Raw genomic sequence first — 22,481 nt, forward strand, 5'->3', positions numbered from 1 at the left:
CTCCCCCCCTCTTCCTCCTCTCCACCCTCCCCTCCCCCCTCCTCCTCTCCACCCTCCCCCTCCCCCCTCCTCTCCACCCTCCTCCTCTCCACCTTCCCCCTCCTCTCCACCCTCCTCCTCTCCACCCTCCCCCTCTCCACCCTCCCCCTCCTCTCCACCTTCCCCCCTCCTCTCCACCCTCCTCCTCTCCACCCTCCCCCTCTCCACCCTCCCCCTCCTCTCCACCCTCCCCCTCCTCCTCCTCCTCTCCACCTCCCCTCTCCTCCACCCTCCCCCTCCTCTCCCCTCCCCTCCCCCCTCTTCCTCCTCTCCACCCTCCCCTCCCCCTCCTCCTCCTCTCCACCCTCCCCTCCCCCTCCTCCTCTCCACCCTCCCCTCCCCCTCCTCTCCACCCTCCTCCTCTCCACCTTCCCCCCTCCTCTCCACCCCCCTCCTCTCCACCCTCCTCCTCTCCACCCTCCCCCTCCTCTCCACCCTCCCCCCTCCTCCTCCTCCTCCTCCTCTCCACCCTCCCCTCTCCACACCCCTCCCCCTAAATCCCCCTCCTTCCCATCCTCTCCCTCCCACCTCCGCCCTCTCTCCCACCTCCACCTCCCTCCTCCTCCTCCCCTCCCTCTCCGCCTCCTCCTCCCCTCCCTCTCCACCCTCCTCCTCTCCACCTTCCCCCCTCCTCTCCACCCTCCTCCTCTCCACCCTCCCCTCTCCACCCTCCCCCTCCTCTCCACCTTCCCCCCTCCTCTCCACCCTCCTCCTCTCCACCCTCCCCCTCTCCACCCTCCCCCTCCTCTCCACCCCTCCCCCCTCCTCCTCCTCCTCTCCACCCTCCCCTCTCCTCCACCCTCCCCCTCCTCTCCCCTCCCCTCCCCCCTCTTCCTCCTCTCCACCCTCCCCTCCCCCTCCTCCTCCTCTCCACCCTCCCCTCCCCCTCCTCCTCTCCACCCTCCCCTCCCCCTCCTCTCCACCCTCCTCCTCTCCACCTTCCCCCCTCCTCTCCACCCTCCTCCTCTCCACCCTCCCCCTCTCCACCCTCCCCCCTCCTCTCCACCCTCCCCCCTCCTCCTCCTCCTCCTCCTCTCCACCCTCCCCTCTCCACACCCCTCCCCCTAAATCCCCCTCCTTCCCATCCTCTCCCTCCCACCTCCGCCCTCTCTCCCACCTCCACCTCCCTCCTCCTCCTCCCCTCCCTCTCCGCCTCCTCCTCCCCTCCCTCTCCGCCTCCTCCCCCCCTCCTCCTCCACCTCCCCCACCACCCCTCAAACCTCCACCCCCTCACACCTACCCCACCCCCTCTCACATCCACCCCCCCTCACTCCTCCCTCCCCCCCACCCCTCCACCCACCCCCCTCCACCTCCCCTCACCCTCTCTCTCTCCTCCACCCTCTCTCCGCCACCTCCCTCTCTTCTCCTCCTCCACCTCCCCTTCTCTCCTCCACCTCCCTCTCCCTCTCCCTCCACCCTCACTCACAGGGTGCTCTGGACCCCGGCAGTGTTGGCACCTCCACCCTCACTCATAGGGTGCTCTGGACCCCGGCAGTGTTGGCACCTCCACCTCCCTCTCTCACCCTCTCCCCCTCACCTCACAGGGTGCTCTGGACCCCGGCAGTGTTGGCACCTCCATCTCCCTCTCTCACCCCCCTCCACCCTCACTCACAGGGTGCTCTGGACCCCGGCAGTGTTGGCACCTCCATCTCCCTCTCTCACCCCCCTCCACCCTTACTCACAGGGTGCTCTGGACCCCGGCAGTGTTGGCACCTCCACCTCTCACCCCTTCCACCCTCTCCCCCTCACTCACAGGGTGCTCTGGACCCCGGCAGTGTTGGCACCTCCACCTCTCACCCCTTCCACCCTCTCCCCCTCACTCACAGGGTGCTCTGGACCCCGGCAGTGTTGGCACCTCCACCTCCCTCTCTCACCCCTTCCACCCTCTCCCCTTCACTCACAGGGTGCTCTGGACCCCGGTAGTGTTGGCACCTCCCTCTCTCTCCACCTCCACCTCCACCTCCACCTCCACTCTCACTCTCACTCTCACTCACAGGGTGCTCTGGACCCCGGCGGTGTTGGCCTGACTCAGCACCTGGGTCAGAGCTTTCGGCCTCAGCATTCTCCTCCTCGCTCTGCGCAGCCGCCCCGCCCACCGGAACTATGACCGGAAGCCGGTCCCTCGGCCCTCTGGGAAATGTAGTTCCCCCGCCGCCTGACGCCTGCTGTCCACGTGACCGCGGCTGGCCCAAAATAAAATCGTTACCGGCACATTTCTAATAATGTTCTTTATTGCAGTGTGAGCGTTCTTCAATAGAGGCATTTTTTAAAAATAATTTTTTAAATAGAAATATTTAACACAACAAAGGCGTCACCATCTTAGTGAGGGAGCTGTTGTACTGCCGCCGCCATTTTAGTACAGGAGAATGGGCCCGGCATCGACCCCATCTTAGTAAGGGAAACATGGCCCCATATCGCCGCCATCTTAGTTAGGGAAATGCGGCCCTATAGCCCCGGTCGCCATCTTAGTACGGCTGAATGGGCGCTGCCGCCGCCATCTTAGTAAAGAAGACGGCCTGTTTACCTCTTCCATTGTGGTAAGGCAGAAGCGGCGGTGGCTGCTATCGCCATCTTGGTAAGGGGAACGCTCCTGATGCTGCTGTTATTTTGAGGCAAATTAAGTTTCCCCCCCCCACCCCCGCCATGTTTGTAAAGGAGAATGCTCCTGTGGGGACAGTACAAAAGATGTCGGACAACAGGGATTAACCAAGAGAGTTTAAAGTGACAGGGAACAAAATAATTATATTATATCAGTCAGCATTTCTATCTGTAAGATTTAGAGAGGCAATAGAAATCTAACAACAAAGGAGAAAAATATGAGTAAAAACAAATAAAGACAGACTTGCATTTCTCCAGCGCCTTTCACAACCTCCAATTTGCGCACAGCAAGCTCCCACAAACAGCAATGCGATAATGACCAGATCATCTGTTTTAGTAATGTTGATTGAGGGATAAATATTGGCCCCGGGACACCGGGGAGAACTCCCACTGCTCTCCTTCCAATAGCGGCCGTGGGATCTTTTACATCCACCTCAGTTTAACGTCTCTCTCAGGTGGATGTAAAAGATCCCACGGCCACTATTGGAAGAAGAGCAGGGGGAAGTTCTCCCGGTGTCCTGGGGCCAATATTTATCTTTCAATCAACATACCAAAAAAAAAAGCAGTTTATAGGCTGTAAAGCACTTTGAGATGTCCAGTGGTCGTGAAAGGCGCTATATAAATGTAAGTCTTTCATTCGAAAGATGGCACCTCCAACAGTGCGGTGTTAAACACTACCACCACGATCTCCTGCGCCCACAGATCGTGACGTCAGTCGAGCACACAACGCCCAGGTAGCAACGACAGGTTGAGGGGAGCGTTTTGCAGTCAGGAAGAGACTGGGGAACGCTATTTAAAGGCAGCCGCTTCCTGCCTTTTTTTTGTCGGCGACATTTTTTCTCCACGCATTCTGAGAGAGAGAGAGAGAGACTTCTGGAGAGATTCAACGCTGTGTGAAGGAGTTTTGGGTACTGAGCAGCACTTTGCAGGTTCATTTTGATTTGACCTTCCTTGTATCGATTTAGAAGAGACTGTGGGGGCTGCACTCTGAGCTCTTTCCCTGGGCCTCTCCATTGTTCTTTCCAGCAGATTTGATGTACAGGTCTCTCCAGGCCGAGATTCAAGGCTGCAATGAGCAGGATGTGGATGGAGAGCAAGATCAACCCTCCCCTTTAAGAACTGGCCGACACCAGTGTGCCTGTGTTCCATTGCTGACTGACATCACAGGAGCGTCGCCAGCGCTCTGAGGTAACGCCTCGCTCCTTGGCATTAGTGCCTTAAGAGAGGTGTGTGGCACCTGATTTAGCGCTCCAATCACCTCCAGGGGCGATAGAAGCCAAGTTTGCAGTCGGAGGCAATAATTAGCACCAGGCGCTAAACTTTGCGCATGGCCAATAATTGTGATACTGAATTTATCCCCCTTTATGTCTTCCTCTAATTTGGTGCAGTCCTCAGTATTAGCTATACCCCCCGAATTTGGTATCATTTGCCAAATTTTAACACCGCCTCTGAAATTCCTGGGATCTCATGGGACCCCACTTCCTGCCAGTCCAAGAACATATCAACATAGGAACAGGAGGAGGCCATTCAGCCCCTCGAGCCTGTTCCGACGTTCGATGAGATCATGGCTGATCTGCCACCTAACTCCATATACCCGCCTTTGGCCCATATCCCTTAATACTTTTGCTTAACAAAAATCTATCAATCTCAGATTTAAAATTAACAATTGGTCTAGCATCAATTGCTGTTTGCGGAAGAGAGTTCCAAACTTCTACCACCCTTTGTGTGTAGAAGTGTTTCCTAACTTCACTCCTGAAAGGTCTGGCTCTAATTTTTAGACTCTGCCCCCTAGTCCTAGACTCCCCAACCAGCGGAAATAGTTTCTCTCTCTCTACCCTATCAGTTCCTCTTAATATCTTGAAAACTTCGATCAGATCACCCCTTAACCTTATAAATTTCAGCGAATACAACCCTAGTTTGTGTAATCTCTCCTTGGAGTCTGGGTATCATTCCACTAAAAATTTACGTTGCGCCCCCTCCAAGGCCAATATATCTTCCCTTAACTCCTCCCCTCTTTTTTCTGTACTGTAGCCATCTTTTAATCCATTCTGCTCCCTGACCCCTGACCCGCCACACTTCATGACCTTTGGCATTAGCCTCTCATGTGGCATCTACAGGAAACTCTTTTTTATCCGGCACCGACGGGACCGACGTGGTGCCGGTTCATCAAAAATTCCGGATAACCGAGAGCTAGATACGGAGAGCTGAGAGCTCCATATAAAGCAACAAACCCTGTTGCTTAGCAACAGGTGCAGAACAGTGGCCACAAGTTCCAAGCGTCTCTGTAGCTTAGCAACAGCTGCAGCCACACCCTTGCACAGCAACAGATCGAGGAAGGCAAGTACAATATGAAGTAAAACTTACCTGAACCTACTCCTGAATTTTGCCGGTAAATCGAGAGTTTCCTGTATTCAACAGCCTTCTGAAAGTCCATGTATACCACATCTACTACATTGCCCTTGTCTACTCTTTCTGTTGCCCGGGCTGTGTTTCCTGATGGGGGAAAGATTAACCGTGGAATTACCTCAATGGTTTCTTTCTGCAGGACACGACACAGGAGAGAGATGAGAGAATGCTTCACCAAATAATCTAGGCAGACACTCTCGGTGCAGTACTGAGCCAGTGCTGCGAAGTCAGAGGTGCCGTTCTTCAGATGAGATGAGGGTGTCGGCCGTGGCTCGGTGGGTAGCACTCTCACCTCTGAGTCAGAAGGCCGTGGGTTCAAGTCCCACTCCAGAGACCAGAGCTCATAATCTAGGTTGACACTTCTGGTGCCAGTACTGAGGGAGCGCCGCACTGTCGAAGGGGCAGTACTGAGGGAGCGCCGCACTGTCGGAGGGGCAGTACTGAGGGAGCGGCGCACTGTCGGAGGGGCGGTACTGAGGGAGCGCCGCACTGTCGGAGGGGCAGTACTGAGGGAGCGGCGCACTGTCGGAGGGGCGGTACTGAGGGAGCGCCGCACTGTCGGAGGGGCGGTACTGAGGGAGCGCCGCACTGTCGGAGGGGCGGTACTGAGGGAGCGCCGCACTGTCGGAGGGGCAGTACTGAGGGAGCGCCGCACTGTCGGAGGGGCAGTACTGAGGGAGCGGCGCACTGTCGGAGGGGCAGTACTGAGGAAGCGCTGCACTGTCGGAGGGGCAGTACTGAGGGAGCGCCGCACTGTCGAATGGGCAGTACTGAGGGAGCGCCGCACTATCGAAGGGGCAGTACTGAGGAAGCGCCGTACTGTCGGAGGGGCAGTACTGAGGAAGTGTCACACTGAGGGGCAGTACTGAGGAAGTGTTGCAATGTCGGAGGGGCGGTTACTGAGGGAGCGCCGCACTGTCGGAGGGGCGGTACTGAGGGAGCACCGCACTGTCGGAGGGGCGGTACTGAGGGAGCGCCGCACTGTCGGAGGGGCGGTACTGAGGGAGCGCCGCACTGTCGGAGGGGCAGTACTGAGGGAGCGCCGCACTGTCGGAGGGGCGGTACTCAGGGAGCGCTGCACTGTCGGAGGGGCAGTACTGAGGGTGTGCTGCACTGTCGGAGGTGCCGTCTTTCGGATGAGACGTTAAACCGAGGCCCCGTCTGCTGTCTCAGGTGGATGTAGAAGATCCCACGGCCACTATTTTGAAGAAGAGCAGGGGGAGTTCTCCCCGGTGTCCTGGGGCCAATATTTATCCCTCAACCAGCATCACTAAAAACAGATGATCTGGGCATTTATCACATTGCTGTTTGTGGGAACTTGCTGTGTGCAAAATTGGCTGTCGTGTTTCCTACATTACAACAGTGACCACACTTCAAAAAAGTACTTGATTGGCTGTAAAGCGCTTTGAGATTTTCTGAGATCCTTTCTTTCAATCTTTTGGACTACTGACTCTATCATCTACTGAGAATCAATGAGAAACTGCAGCACATCCAATACATCGGGTCCCATCTTCCAACGTGAGACCAACTGAAAGGGTTAACCCAGTAGTGGGAAGGGTGTCTCCTTGAAACTGGTAATATTTATCTGCAATCGTTAATTTAATACTCCCTTGAATGTCATGATAGATCTACCTCTAATAGCCCCTTGTGGTAAACTACCCCATATTCTAACACCCCTTTTTATCCTCTTACCTCCCCGTGCAAGGCTAAACCCAAGTTTGTGCCTCCCTTCTTACTGAATCTTATTATTATTTCCTATTTCCACCTCCGTAGCATCGCCCGACTCCGCCCCTGCCTCAGCTCATCCGCTGCGGAAACCCTCATCCCTGCCTCTGTTACCTCCAGACTCCGACTATTCCCACACTCTCCTGGCCCGGCCTCTCACGTTCCACCCTCAGTAAACTTAAACTCATCCCAAACTCTGCTGCCCCGTGTCCTAACTCGCACCGAGTCCCGATCGCCCATCTCCCCTGTGCTCGCTGACCTACATTGGCTCCCAGCCCGGCAACGCCTCGATTTTAAAATTCTCAGCAATGTGTTCGAATCCCCTCCATGGCCTCCTCGCCCCCCCCCCCCTCCCTATCTCTGTAATCTCCTCCAGCCCTCCAACCCTCCGCGATCTCTGCGCTCCTCCAATTCCGGCCTCTTGAGCATCCCCCCGATTTCCATCGCTCCACCATTGGCGGCCGTGCCTTCAGCCGCCTGGGCCCCGAGCTCTGGAATTCCCCCCTTAAACCTCTCCGCCTCTCTCTCCCCCTCTTTTCCTTTAAACCTACTGACCTAAGAAAACTACTAGGCACTTGGTCTAAGCATTGAACAAAGCTTTAATCAACTGTTTTACAACATGGAGGTCTGGTTGTGTCCTTCACTAGTTCCTGTTAAGAATGTCCTGCGCAAGCTGGGCCCGTGCCCGAGTATTTATACTCTCCCTGGACAGCGCCACCCACAGGCCGCTCAGTATTATTTCATAAGTCTTTCTTTCATGAATGACTAACTCATGTCACCTTCCTCGTTGACCAATTTTTCGGTCACCTGCCCTAATGTCTCTTTCTATGGCTCGGGTTCAAATTTTGTTTGCTAATCGCTCCTGTGAAGCACCTTGGGATGTTTTACTACGTTAAAGGCGCTATATAAATGCACATTGTTGTTATCATGATGCACTATCCCTCCTCCAATGCCTCTCCTCCGATGTCCAGCTCACTGGGACTGCCCTCGTCTGGTTTCGCTATCCAATCGTAGACAGAGAATCTCCAACAATGGCTTCTCTTCCTGCTCGCGCACCGTTACCTCTGGAGTCCTCCAAGGATCTATCCCGTGGTCCTCCCACCCCTCCTACTTCTCATCTACACGCTGCCCCTCGGTGATTTTGATTCTGGAGGCGTGTAGGAGGCGGGACTACAACTTTCGGGGTTGTAGTCCCGCCTCCATCGAGTTGTGGCCAACCCACGCGATTTTCACTTGATTGACCGTGTTGGGCCCGCCCAGCGGGCTCAGCAGGCCAATTAAGGGCCACCCGGCAACAGGTGATGTCACAGATTGATATTTCATCTGTCAAAAGCTTTTGACAGATGAAATATCAGCGTTTCACAGCTCTTTGAAGCTGTCAAACACTGACAATCTGTACTCCAGGTTAATTCCTTCCTCTCAGGATGATTTAGAGATCTCGCCGGAACAGAAAGCTGAGGCTGCAGCTTTTGACAGCTCGCGGCCATTCTGCTTTCTGTGCCGGTGAGATGAGGAACTCCCGAGACCTGAAGGAAGGAAGGCTGTAAAGGGAAGTAAAACTTCTTTCAACACTTTACACACGCCAAACACACTTACCTCTGCACTCATGCACCCATCACTCACCTGAACGCCGGACATCTCGAACCCTTCCAGTCCTTCAGCCCGACGGCCCGCCTCGCTAACTTGGCGTGGTTTGGAGCCGTCGGGAATCCCACACTTCAGGAATAAAAATAGGGATTAGGCTAAAAACTGCCTGTTAACTACCTGTTAACAAGCAGTTAATTGGCACTAATCCCCTTCCCGCCTCGGGGAGGCGGGTCCCAGCGCGGGTCGGGTATCCGCCTCCTTTGAAACTGGCATGGAGGCGGGTTGGGGGCGGGATGGGTTCGTGACCCCGATGTCGAGATTTTAACCCCCCCACACGCCTCCAATCCCGCCTCCACGGCCCAATGAAAGTCCTGCCCATGGGGTCAGGTTCCACACGTATGCTCTACCTCACCACCACTTCTCTCGACCCCTCCACTGCCTCTGTGTTTTCAGACATTGAGGGGGCGATCTTGCCAGCCCTGGGGAGGTGGGTTTGGAGGCGGGAACTGCCGGGAAAATGTCAGAATTTAGGGGCGGTTGCCCAACCCGCCCCCGTGCCATCTTGCCAGGAGGCGGGTAGCCATCCCACGCTGGGTCCCGTCTCCTTGGAGGCGGGAAGGGGATTACACCCACTAAACTGCCTGTTAACAGGCAGAAAATAGGATTCTCCCCATTTTGCCCTCACAAGTGCCGGCTTCCCGAAGGCTCCGAAACCCGCCAGGGACACCGAGGCGAGTAGTGGGTCTGCGGGGTGCAAAAGTGTGCTGTGGAGGTAAGTGATGGGTGCAAGTGTGGAGAGGTGAGTATCTGAGGTAAGTGGAAAGTGTTAGAAAATGTTTACTTACCTTTGTTTCTTCCTGCAGGCTTCAATCGGTGGGTATACGGAGAGTCTCGCTCCTCCGCGGCAGAGATGACAGATGGCCGTTGCATTCTTCAATGTAACAACCATCTAATTTCTGCTAAAGAAAGAGGTTTGATGAGGTCTTGAATACAAGAACTCATCAAACAACAGAGAATGTCAGTGTTTGACAGTTTCACAGAGCTGTCAAACGATGACAATTCATGAAACGTCATACGCTGACGTTCTCTGTAACCCGCTTCCCCTTAATTGGCCTGCTATGCCCGCTGGGCGGGCTTCACAAGGTCAATCAAGTGAAAATCGCGTGGGTTGGCCGCAAGTCGATGGAGGCGGGACTAAAACCCGATAAGTGGGAGTCCCGCCTCCAAAAGCTCCCCATTGGCAAAATCACCCCCATCACAGAATCACAGAATCCCCACCGTGCAGATAGAGGCCATTTCGGCCCATCGAGCCTGCACCGACACATATCCCACCCTATCCCCGTAACCCCACGTATTTAATCCCCTAACACTAAGGGTCAATTTATCATAGCCAAATCAACCTAACCCGCACATCTTTGGACTTGGATAAGCTGCAATTTCCTCCAGTTAAACATTGGGAAGACCGAAGCCATTGTCTTTGGTCCCCGCCACGAACTCCGTTCCCTAGCCACCGACTCCACCCCCCTTCCTGCCACTGTCTGAGGCTGAATCACAGAAAGTTACAGCACGGAAGGAGGCCATTTCGGCCCATCGTCTCCGCGCCGGCCAACAACGAGCTATCCAGCCTAATCCCACTTCCCAGCTCTTGGTCCATAGCCCTGCAGGTTACAGCATCCCAAGTGCACATCCAAGTACTTTTTAAATGTGGTTAGGGTTCCTGCCTCTACCACCCTTTCAGGCAGCGAGTTCCAGACCCCCCACAACCCTCTGGGTGAAGAAATTTCCCCTCAAATCCCCTCTAAACCTTCCACCAATTACTTTAAATCTGTGCCCCCTGGTTATTGACCCCTCTGCTAAGGGAAATAGGTCCTTTCTGTCCACTTTATCTAGGCCCCTCAATATTTTATACACCTCAATAAGGTCTCCCCTCAGCCTCCTCTGTTCCAAGGAAAACAGACCCAGCCTATCCAGTCTATCCTCACAGCTAAGATTCTCTACTCCCAGCAACATCCTTGTAAATCTCCTCTGTACCCTCTCTAGTGCAATCACATCTTTCCTGTAATGTGGTGACCAGAACTGCACGCAGTACTCTAGCTGAGGCCTAACTAGTGTTTTATACAGTTGAAGCATAACCCCCCTGCTCTTGTATTCTATGCCACGGCTAATAAAGGCAAGTATTCCGTTTGTCTTCTTAACCACCTTATCTACCTGGCCTGCTACCTTCAGGGATCTGTGGACATGCTCTCCAAGGTCCCTTTGTTCCTCTACATTACTCAGTGTCCTACCATTTAATGTGTATTCCCTTTCCTTGTTAGCCCTCCCCAGATGCATTACCTCACACTTCTCCGGATTGAATTCCATTTGCCACTGTTCTGCCCACCTGACCAATTTATTGATATCTTCCTGCAGTCTACAGCTTCCTTCTTCAGTATCAACCACACGGCCGATTTTAGTATCATCTGCAAACTTCTTAATCATACCCCCTATATTCAAGTCTAGATCATTGATATATACCACAAAAAGCAAGGGACCTAGTACTGAGCCCTGCGGAACCCCACTGGAAACAGCCTTCTCGTCACAAAAACACCCATCAACCATTACCCTCTGCTTCCTGTCTCCGAGCCAGTTTTGAATCCAACTTGACACTTTGCCCTGGATCCCATGGGTTTTTACCTTCATGACCAGTCTGCCATGTAGAACCTTATCAAAAGCCTTGCTAAAGTCCATTGCTGAACCAGACTGTTCGCAACCTTGGTGTCTATTCGACCCTGAGCTGAACTTCTGACCACATATCCTCTCCATCACCAAGACCGCCTATTTCCACCCCCGTAACATCGCCCGTCTCCACTCCTGCCTCAGCTCATCCGCTATAATATATATTAATGATCTAGACGAGGGAACTAGATGTAATATCTCCAAGTTTGCAGACGACACAAAGCTGGGTGGGCGTGTGTGCTGTGAGGAGGATGCTGAGAAACTCCAGCATGATTTGGACAGGTTGGGTGATTGGGCAGATGCAGTATAATGTGGATAAATGCAAGGTTATCCACTTTGGTGGCAAAAACAGGAAGACAGATCATTATCTGATCGGCAATAGATTGGGAAAAGGGGAAGTGCAACGAGACCTGGCTGTCCTTGTGCACCAGTCGCTGAAGGTAAGCATGCAGGTGCAGCAGGAGGTTAAGAAGGCAAATGGTATGTTGGCCTTCATAGCGAGAGGATTCGAGTACAGGAACAAGGATGTCTTGCTGCAGTTGTACAGGGCCTTGGTGAGACCACACCTTGAGTATTGTGTGCAGTTTTGGTCGCCTTATCTGAGGAAGGATGTTCTTGCCATGGAGGGAGTGCAGCGAAGACTCACCAGACTGATACCTGGGATGACAGGAATGACGTATGAAGAGAGATTGGGTCGATTAGGCTTATATTCGCTAAAGTTTAGAAGAATGAGAGGGGATCTCATTGAAACTTATAAAATTCTAACAGGACTGGACAGACTAGATGCAGGAAGGATGTTCCCGATGGCGGGAGAGTCCAGAACCAGGGGTCACAGCCTAAGGATAAGGGGTAAGCCATTTAGGACAGAGATGAGGAGGATTTTCTTCACCCAGAGAGTGGTGAACCTGTGGAATTCTCTACCACAGAAGGCAGTTGAGGCCAACTTATTAAATATATTCAAGAAGGAGTTGGATATATTTCTTAAGGCTAAAGGGATCAAGGGATATGGGGAGAAGGCAGGGACAGGGTACTGAATTTGGATGATCAGCCATGATCTAATTAAATGGCAGAGCAGGCTCGAGGGGCCGAATGGCCGACTCCTGCTCCTATCTTCTATGCTTCTGTGTTTCTATGCTGAAACCCTCATCCCTGCCTCTGTCACCTCCAGACTCCGACTATTCCAACACACTCCTGGCCGGCCTCCCACATTCCACCCTCCGTAAACTTCAGCTCATCCCAAACTCTGCTGCCCCGTGTCCTAACTCGCACCGAGTCCCGTTCACCCATCACCCCCTGTGCTCGCTGACCTACATTGGCTCCCGGTTAAGCAATGCCTCGATTTTAAAATTCTCATCCTTGTGTTCAAATCCCTCCATGGCCTCGCCCCCCACCCGATCTCTGTAATTTTCAATTCAATTCAATTCAAATCGCTTTATTGGCATGACAAGTTACATCTTATGTTGCCAAAGCATCGGAAAACATTCATGTTTGTTCACAAAAATATAGATCTATCCATACAGTGTATAAACAGATATATCCCTGAGTGTATAAATATAATACTTTCATATAATTTATATATACTCTTTTCTTATATTTAGTGGTTGTCCCTCTGTTTATGGCAAGCTGTAACATAGTGTGCCGCTAGTGTTCCTCCTCCAGCCCCACAACCCCCCGCGATCTCTGCGCTCCTCCAATTCTGGCCTCTTGCGCATCCCCCGATTTCCATCGCTCCACCATTGGCGGCCGTGCCTTCAGCCGCCTGGGCCCCGAGCTCTGGAATTCCCTCCCTAAACCTCTCCGCCTCGCTCTCTCCTCCTTTAAGACGCTCCTTAAAACCGACCTCTTTGACCAAGCTTTTAATCAACTCTCCTAATCTGTTCTTTTCGGAATTGTTTTTTAAAGTTTAGCCTTTTAGAAGTACTTTGGGACATTTTTTTATGTTAAAAGAGCTATAGAAAAAAGATGTTCATCTATATTGTGTTCAAATAATGTACTTTCTCCATATCTCTCCATTCTCGAGCATAGGGACAGGAGGAGGCCATTCAGCCCCTCGAGCCTGTTCTGCCATTCGATGGGATCATGGCTGATCTGTGACATCACTCCATCTACCCGCCTTTGTACAAATATCTACTGATATGAATCTTGAAAGCTCCAATTGACCCCCAGCCTCAACAGCTTTTAGGGGGAGAGTTCCAGATTTCCACCAGCCTTTGTGTGAAGAAGTGCTTCCTGACATCACCCCTGAACGGCCGGGCTCTAATTTTAAGGTGACGCTGTAGGAGTGCTTGAACTCCTAATGAAAGTACTGAGACTGAATCTAGCAGTTAACCAAACGTGGTTTAATGCACTAGTAAAAGTTACAAACAAAAACACAGGAGCAACTCTATACAGGTCTGTACACCAACTGATTCCACGAGGACGGAGGGGGAACGCCTCTCCCCTCTGACGTCATGACGTCATCACGTTTCCCGCCGTTGGGAACGTCACATGACCTGCGTGATGACGTCATCGCGCTGGATCGCCATTTTACCGAACCCGCGCTGTTTATACAGAGCAAACACTTAAAGGTAACAAGCCCCTGTTAAAGGCAATTATATGCATTACTGCAAGAGTCTCTTGGTGGCTTTGCCACAACGCCCCTTTGTTCTGGACTCCCCCCACCAGAGGATATAGTTTCTCTCTCTCTCGACCCGATCAACTCCTTTAATCATCATCAACACCTCGATTAGATCGCCCCTTAATCTTCTAAACTCGAGGGAATACAAGCCCAGTCTGTGCCACCTGTCCTCGGAATTTAACCCTTTTAGCCCCCCGGGTATCGTTCTGGTGAATCTGTGCTGCCCCCCCTCCGAGGACAAGATCTCCTTCCTGAGGGGCGGGGCCCAGAACTGAACCCAGTTACTCCAGGCGGGGTCTGACCAGAGCTCGGTACAACTGAAGCATCGCCGCCTCCCCTGTGTATTCCAGCCCCCTCCAGACAAAGACCAACATCCCATTCGAGATTATGATTACTTTTTGTACCCGTCCACCGGCTTTTAGTGATTTGGTTACCTGAACTCCCAAATCCCTTTGCTCCTCCACAGCTTCTAGTTTCTCATCGTTTAGGAAATACTCTGATTTGTCTCTCTTGGATCCAAAGTGGATGACCTCACACTTTGTAGATTTGTTTACAGCCTTAACAACCGGAGCTGCCTGTCGCCCAGATCCCATCAACGAGGCCACCCATTCCCACATTACAACAGTGACCACACTGCAAACGTACTTCATTGGCTGTTCAGGGCTTTGGGAACTCCTGTTGTGGAGCTCAGTGAGTCTTCGCGCTCTCTCTCTTTCTCTCTCTCTTTCTTTCTTTCTCTCTCTCTCTCTTTCTCTCTCTCTCTCGCTCTTTCTTTGTCTCTTTCTTTCTCTCTTTCCTGCTCTCTTTCTCTCCTCTCTTCCCTTCTTTCCCTCTTTCTTTCTTTCTGTCTCCTTCTTTCTGTCCCTCTTTCATTCTTTCTGTTTCTTTCTGTCTCTCTCTCTCTTTCTTTCTGTCTCTCTTTCTTTCTTTCTGTCTCTTTCTTTCTTTCTGTCTCTTTCTTCAAAGTGCATCGCCTCACACTTACTGACATCGAATTCCATCTGCCACTTTTTAGCCTATTCCCCATCTCATCGATGTTGTGTATGTAATATGTGTGCTACTTTGAACCTATGGACAGGACTGCACTACTTGTTGGGCGTAGTGATACGCAGTACCACTCCTGGCCATAGGGGTATAAATAGTACTGTGGGTACTGATTCCCCTCAGTTCCCGCCTGTGGGCATGAAGTAAAGACCTATGTGCAGTCCCTACCTCCAACCAGTAAAGGCCTGTTTGAGTTATACGTTTAAGTCTTTGTGTTAATTGTTCAATACAATACACATACTTAACACTGGCGACGAGTCAGGCTCTTACCCTGCGGCAGTTATTCCAGGCGGCTTCGTCCAAAGACAGGACGTTGAAGAGAGGTTTCAATCCTCAACACCCCACTCAAAACTGAAGGGCAGCAGAAATCCTGACAGCTTCCAGCGACTGGAAGAGACAGGCATTAGGACCCTGAAGCCTCCATCAGCTTGTGAACCGGAGTAAAGACAGGACTGGGGAAGAGAGAGAGGTAGGGCGATAGCGATCGGCAGATAAGGGCCGGGCCGCTTTGAAGTGAGGGGCGCAGCCGGGCCAGCGATCGGGACCAAAGATAAGAGCCGCACTCGGACTGAAAGGCGCGGCGGCTGCAGAAGCTCAAGGTGCGAGAGTCGCGGTGCACAGCGCGGGCTATCGATCGCGGCGAAGATAAGGGCCGCACTCGAGGGCTGAAGGGAGACGGCGTCGGGGGACGGGTGAAGACCGCCAAGCGCGGGAAAACCGCCATTTTGTGGGCGGAGGACGACGGCAAGAGCGGGAAGCCGCCATCTTTGATAACAAGTAAAGAAAATAAAATCTGAGAAATTGCAAATCTACAATGCCTAAACACGGGAATATTAGCACCTTTGATAGTGACCTCGAAGATTGGGCCATATATGTTGAAAGAGTAAAAAATTATTGTAAGGCCAATAAAATTCGTGACCAAGATAAAGCTCTAACATTATTAAATTTAATGGGTGCGAAGACGTACGGGCAATTGAAACACCTGTTATCACCAGATGAACCGGCGGATAAGACGTTCGATGAGATTGTTACTGTCCTGAAAGATCATCTAAACCCCACGCCGCTGATGCTAGCGGAACGATTTAAATTTTACGACAGAAGGCAGCTACAGCATGAAAGCAATGCTGAATATTTGCTGGAATTGCGTAAATTAGCGAAATATTGCCAGTTTGGAACGGGATTGACAAATGCACTACGAGACAAATTTGTGTGTGGTTTATTTAAACAGGATACACAAAAGCGACTGCTCGAGGAGAATGAGCTGACGCTTGAGAAGGCGGTCACTATGGCAGCAGCACATGAAGCCGCAGCGAGAGGCACGGCAGTAATGCAGCTACGGTCACCGGAGCTCAGTGCACACAAATTGGGTGTGAGTTCTGGCAAATGTTATCGTTGTGGAAAGACAACGCATGATCAGAACCAGTGTTGGTTTAAAAACCAAGAATGTAGAACTTGTGGTAGGCTTGGACATATAGCTAGAGTATGCAGGTCAGGGAAGAAGACCAGCAACAAGAAGTCACCGCAAGGAAAATACGCAAAGGTACACAAGGTGACCGAACAGGAGTCCGATTCAGACGCTAGCAGTAATGAACTGGCTAGCTTAAGCTGTAATGAACTGGCTAGCTTAAGAGTACTCAACGCTGGTAAGGGTGCAGACCTCCAGACAATTTGGGTCACTCTTCAGATAGAAGGAGTCCAAGTAAAACTGGAATTGGACACTGGATCGGCATTGACGGTCATAAATAAGAAAGATTACGGAAAGTTATTCCAACATATTCCCCTACAGGATACGGGGATTATATTGAAAACATACACGGGGCAAAGAGTGTACCCCATCGGGAAAATAGAGGTTGCAGTGGCCCACAAGGGCGAAGACAGTCAAATAATGGACTTATATGTGATATCTGAAGGAGGTCCTCCACTACTAGGACGGGAGTGGATTAGGAAAATGAATATGGACTGGCATTTCCTACAAACAATAACGAGTGAGAACTCGGTGAAGATAGTCGGCCCAGACTCTGGAACGGATGATGGTAAGCCCAACTCAGGTGCAAAAGACAAAGTTTCAGCACAGAATTCCACTGAGCAACAACAACATAGTTTAACTGTGGATTCTGAGTCTGGCAAGTCTACTGATGTGCCCATTTCTGAGGGACACCGGGCTCGAACTCAACTCCATTTCAAACTACAACAGCAATTAGAACAAATGCTTCGCCGTTTTGAGCAAGAGTTGAATGCAACGAAAGAGTTCTTTGATATAGAGTTGGAGAATCTGGAAAGACAACAGAAGCAGCTGATGGAGAAAATGGAGCAGGAGCACACAAAACGTCTGATGTCAGAGGAGTTAACGGTCAGCCAACTCCTGCATATGCTGAAGGACAGGACTCTGAAATGGGAAAAACTTGAACATGAACTTCAATATTCAAACGAAAGGGGTTCGGAGCTCTCAAAGGTTATTGGAAGAGCTGAGGTGGCAACACAGACTGAGATGACTGCAACAGAGCAGCCCTTGGATGCCAAAAGTACGCTGACTCACGTCAACGTAGAACAACAGACCGCTGAAACAGCTGCTCCGGTAGAGGGATTGCATAGTCCGATCAATCAATCTCCAAAGGAAGTTGAAGTATTAAAATCACAAATGAGGTCACTAGTAAACGACTTGCTGAAAGCCCAGAAAAAGCTGGATGCAGAGGTACACATGAAGAAGTCTCTTCAGGAAAGATGTCTGGATTTGGAACAAGAGCTGGCTAACGTCCAGCTAGGTATGGAGGAAATAGACGACCCTCTCACTGGTCTAGCTCAGGACGACACCGAATATTACGATGTCCTGTCCTGCCCAGCTTGTAACTTCGACTCCCAAAGTGCAGAAATCATGGAGGAGCACCAAAAGTCTACGGAACATCGGGAGAAGCTGGCTCTACGACGGAAACAGGAGGAAGAGAAGGAGGAACTGCGTATGCAGCTGGCAGCTGTGGCAGCTGACAATGGAGCCCAGAGAGTCTCCAAGAAGCAGAAAAGGAAAAGTAAAAACAGAAGATGACCCATCTGAACCATTATCACCTCTACCAGATCACACACGTGGTCCCTCCGAACGGAGCCAATTCAGTTCGGAAGTTCAAACTGTTAAATCCATGGAAGGACTATTGAATGAGTCACTCCAGCAACGTGAACCGACTACACCACAGAGATTGAATCTGTGAACTGTTTTCCGCAGAGACTGAATCTGTGATCTGTTTTGACATGAAGTTATCTATGTATCTATGTTATTCTGTTATGTAAACCTGAAGTTATATATGTATATATGTTATTACGTTATGTTAAATGGGGAGATGACTGTAAAGCTAGGAAGGGAGGAATGTTGTGTATGTAATATGTGTGCTACTTTGAACCTATGGACAGGACTGCACTACTTGTTGGGCGTAGTGATACGCAGTACCACTCCTGGCCATAGGGGTATAAATAGTACTGTGGGTACTGATTCCCCTCAGTTCCCGCCTGTGGGCATGAAGTAAAGACCTATGTGCAGTCCCTACCTCCAACCAGTAAAGGCCTGTTTGAGTTATACGTTTAAGTCTTTGTGTTAATTGTTCAATACAATACACATACTTAACAATCGATACCCCTTTGCAGGTCTTCTAAAGAATTAACAGTACCTCCTATTTTGGTATCACCTGCAAATTTCGACAACCCTCCCTCTGGGCCTCAGCACACAACCCTGCGGGATCCCCACCCTCATTACAAGGCTCCACATATTCCACTTATCCCTGGTCCCCCATGTATCTACGGTCTACAGATTCCCAAATCACTCAAAGCAGCCACGCGGGTTAATAAGGCCATAAAAAAGGCAAACCAAGCACTGGGGCTCATTTCTAGAGGGTTTGAATTGAAAAGCAGGGTAGTTCTGTTAAACTTGTATAGAACCTTGGTTAGACCACACATGGTGTACTGTGCACAGTTCTGGTCTGGTTAGACCACACATGGTGTACTGTGCACAGTTCTGGTCTGGTTAGACCACACGTGGTGTACTGTGCACAGTTCTGGTCTGGTTAGACCACACGTGGTGTACTGTGCACAGTTCTGGTCTGGTTAGACCACACATGGTGTACTGTGCACAGTTCTGGTCTGGTTAGACCACACGTGGTGTACTGTGCACAGTTCTGGTCTGGTTAGACCACACTTGGAGCACTGTGCACAGTTCTGGTCTGGTTAGACCACACATGGTGTACTGCGCACAGTTCTGGTCTGGTTAGACCACACATGGTGTACTGTGCACAGTTCTGGTCTGGTTAGACCACACATGGTGTACTGTGCACAGTTCTGGTCTGGTTAGACCACACGTGGTGTACTGTGCACAGTTCTGGTCTGGTTAGACCACACGTGGTGTACTGTGCACAGTTCTGGTCTGGTTAGACCACGCCTGGTGTACTGCGCACAGTTCTGGTCTGGTTAGACCACACATGGTGTACTGTGCACAGTTCTGGTCTGGTTAGACCACACATGGTGTACTGTGCACAGTTCTGGTCTGGTTAGACCACACATGGTGTACTGTGCACAGTTCTGGTCTGGTTAGACCACACATGGTGTACTGCACACAGTTCTGGTCTGGTTAGACCACACATGGTGTACTGTGCACAGTTCTGGTCTGGTTAGACCACACGTGGTGTACTGTGCACAGTTCTGGTCTGGTTAGACCACACATGGTGTACTGTGCACAGTTCTGGTCTGGTTAGACCACACGTGGTGTACTGTGCACAGTTCTGGTCTGGTTAGACCACACATGGTGTACTGTGCACAGTTCTGGTCTGGTTAGACCACACATGGTGTACTGCGCACAGTTCTGGTCTGGTTAGACCGCACGTGGTGTACTGTGCACAGTTCTGGTCTGGTTAGACCACACGTGGTGTACTGTGCACAGTTCTGGTCTGGTTAGACCACACGTGGTGTACTGTGCACAGTTCTGGTCTGGTTAGACCACACTTGGAGCACTGTGCACAGTTCTGGTCTGGTTAGACCACACTTGGAGCGCTGTGCACAGTTCTGGTCTGGTTAGACCACACGTGGTGTACTGTGCACAGTTTTGGTCTGGTTAGAACACACTTGGAGCACGGTGCACAGTTCTGGTCTGGTTAGACTACACATGGTGCACTGTGCACAGTTCTGGTCTGGTTAGACCACACTTGGAGCGCTGTGCACAGTTCTGGTCTGGTTAGACCACACATGGTGTAGTGTATTGTGCACAGTTCTGGTCTGGTTAGACCACACTTAGAGTACTGTGCACAGTTCTGGTCTGGTTAGACCACACATGGTGTACTGTGCACAGTTCTGGTCTGGTTAGACCACACGTGGTGTACTGTGCACAGTTCTGGTCTGGTTAGACCACACTTGGAGCACTGTGCGCAGTTCTGGTCTGGTTAGACCACACGTGGTGTACTGTGCACAGTTCTGGTCTGGTTAGACCACACTTGGAGCACTGTGCACAGTTCTGGTCTGGTTAGACCACGCCTGGTGTACTGCGCACAGTTCTGGTCTGGTTAGACCACACATGGTGTACTGTGCACAGTTCTGGTCTGGTTAGACCACACATGGTGTACTGTGCACAGTTCTGGTCTGGTTAGACCACACTTGGAGCACTGTGCACAGTTCTGGTCTGGTTAGACCACACTTGGAGCGCTGTGCACAGTTCTGGTCTGGTTAGACCACACGTGGTGTACTGTGCACAGTTTTGGTCTGGTTAGAACACACTTGGAGCACGGTGCACAGTTCTGGTCTGGTTAGACTACACATGGTGCACTGTGCACAGTTCTGGTCTGGTTAGACCACACTTGGAGCGCTGTGCACAGTTCTGGTCTGGTTAGACCACACATGGTGTAGTGTATTGTGCACAGTTCTGGTCTGGTTAGACCACACTTAGAGTACTGTGCACAGTTCTGGTCTGGTTAGACCACACATGGTGTACTGTGCACAGTTCTGGTCTGGTTAGACCACACGTGGTGTACTGTGCACAGTTCTGGTCTGGTTAGACCACACTTGGAGCACTGTGCGCAGTTCTGGTCTGGTTAGACCACACGTGGTGTACTGCACACAGTTCTGGTCTGGTTAGACCACACATGGTGTTGTGTATTGTGCACAGTTCTGGTCTGGTTAGACCACACTTGGAGCACTGTGCACAGTTCTGGTCTGGTTAGACCACACATGGTGTAGTGTATTGTGCACAGTTCTGGTCTGGTTAGACCACACGTGGTGTACTGTGCACAGTTCTGGTCTGGTTAGACCACACTTGGAGCACTGTGCACAATTCTGGTCTGGTTAGACCACACTTGGTGCATTGTGCACAGTTCTGGTCTGGTTAGACCACACTTGGAGCACTGTGCACAGTTCTGGTCTGGTTAGACCACACGTGGTGTACTGTGCACAGTTCTGGTCTGGTTAGACCACACTGGGAGCACTGTGCACAGTTCTGGTCTGGTTAGACCACACTGGGAGCACTGTGCACAGTTCTGGTCTGGTTAGACCACACTTGGAGCACTGTGCACAGTTCTGGTCTGGTTAGACCACACTGGGAGCACTGTGCACAGTTCCGGTCTGGTTAGACCACACTTGGAGCGCTGTGCACAGTTCTGGTCTGGTTAGACCACACTTGGAGCGCTGTGCACAGTTCTGGTCTGGTTAGACCACACTTGGAGCACTATGCACAGTTCTGGTCTGGTTAAACCACACGTGGTGTACTGCGCACAGTTCTGGTCTCCATGTTAAAGAAAGGATATCGAGGCACTGGAGAAGGTGCAGAGAAGATTTACAAGGATGATACCAGAACTGAGAGGTTCTAACTATCTAGAAAAGAGAAGGCTGAGGGGAGACCTGATAGAGGTCTTTAAGACTATGAAAGGGTCTCGATAGGGTAGACGTAGAGAAGATGTTTGTGAGGGAGACCAGAACTAGGGGCCATCAATATGAGATAGTCACTAATAAATCCAATCGGGAATTCAGGAGAAACTTCTTTACCCAGAGAGTGGTGAGAATGTGGAACTCGCTACCACAGGGAGAGGTTGAGGTGAATAGTATAGATGCATTTAAGGGGGAGCTGGATAAACACATGAGGGAGAAAGGAATAGGAGGTTATGGTGATGGGGTGAGATGAAGAGGGGTGGGAGGAGGCTGGTGTGGAGCATAAACACCGGCACAGAGCAGTTGGACCCAATGGCCTGTCTCTGTGTTGTAACTTCGCTGTAATCTACCTGTACCGTGTGTACAGGGTGACATGAATCTTGTCATTCACGTGGAAATGACTTATGAAATGATACTGGGCTCGAGTACAGGAACAAGGATGTCTTGCTGCAGTTGTACAGGGCCTTGGTGAGACCACATCTTGAGTATTGTGTGCAGTTTTGGTCGCCTTATCTGAGGAAGGATGTTCTTGCCATGGAGGGAGTTCAGCGAAGAATCACCAGGCTGATACCTGGGATGGCAGGAATGATGTATGAGGAGAGATTGGGTCGATTGGGCTTATACTCACTGGAGTTTAGAAGAATGAGGGGGGATCTCATTGAAACTTATAAAATTCTAACAGGACTAGACAGACTAGATGCAGGAAGGATGTTCCCGATGGCGGGGGAGTCCAGAACCAGGGGTCATAGTCTAAGGATAAGGGGTAAGCCATTTAGGACTGAGATGAGGAGGAATTACTTCACCCAGAGAGTGGTGAACCTGTGGAATTCTCTACCACAGAAGGCAGTGGAGGCCAATTCATTAA

At 51.3% G+C, this 22,481-nt stretch overlaps 1 protein-coding gene across 2 annotated transcripts in view; it reads right to left on the reverse strand.

Moving 5' to 3' along the window:
- Positions 1-2,153, reverse strand: part of lamtor2 (late endosomal/lysosomal adaptor, MAPK and MTOR activator 2) — a 7,871-nt gene extending 5,718 nt beyond the window's left edge. For both annotated transcript variants that reach the window (XM_085978737.1, XM_085978738.1), the window contains exon 1: positions 2,034-2,153. In XM_085978737.1, coding sequence (XP_085834863.1) covers positions 2,034-2,101 — 68 coding nt within the window. In that variant the 5' untranslated portion in view covers positions 2,102-2,153. The remainder of the gene's footprint in view (positions 1-2,033) is intronic.
- Between the last annotated feature and the right edge of the window lie 20,328 nt (positions 2,154-22,481).

This window comes from Somniosus microcephalus, unplaced genomic scaffold (assembly GCF_052327205.1).
Source record: "Somniosus microcephalus isolate GS21.2 unplaced genomic scaffold, FLI_Smic_1.0 unresolved_chr7, whole genome shotgun sequence".
In the NCBI taxonomy this organism is placed as follows: Eukaryota; Metazoa; Chordata; class Chondrichthyes; order Squaliformes; family Somniosidae; genus Somniosus; species Somniosus microcephalus.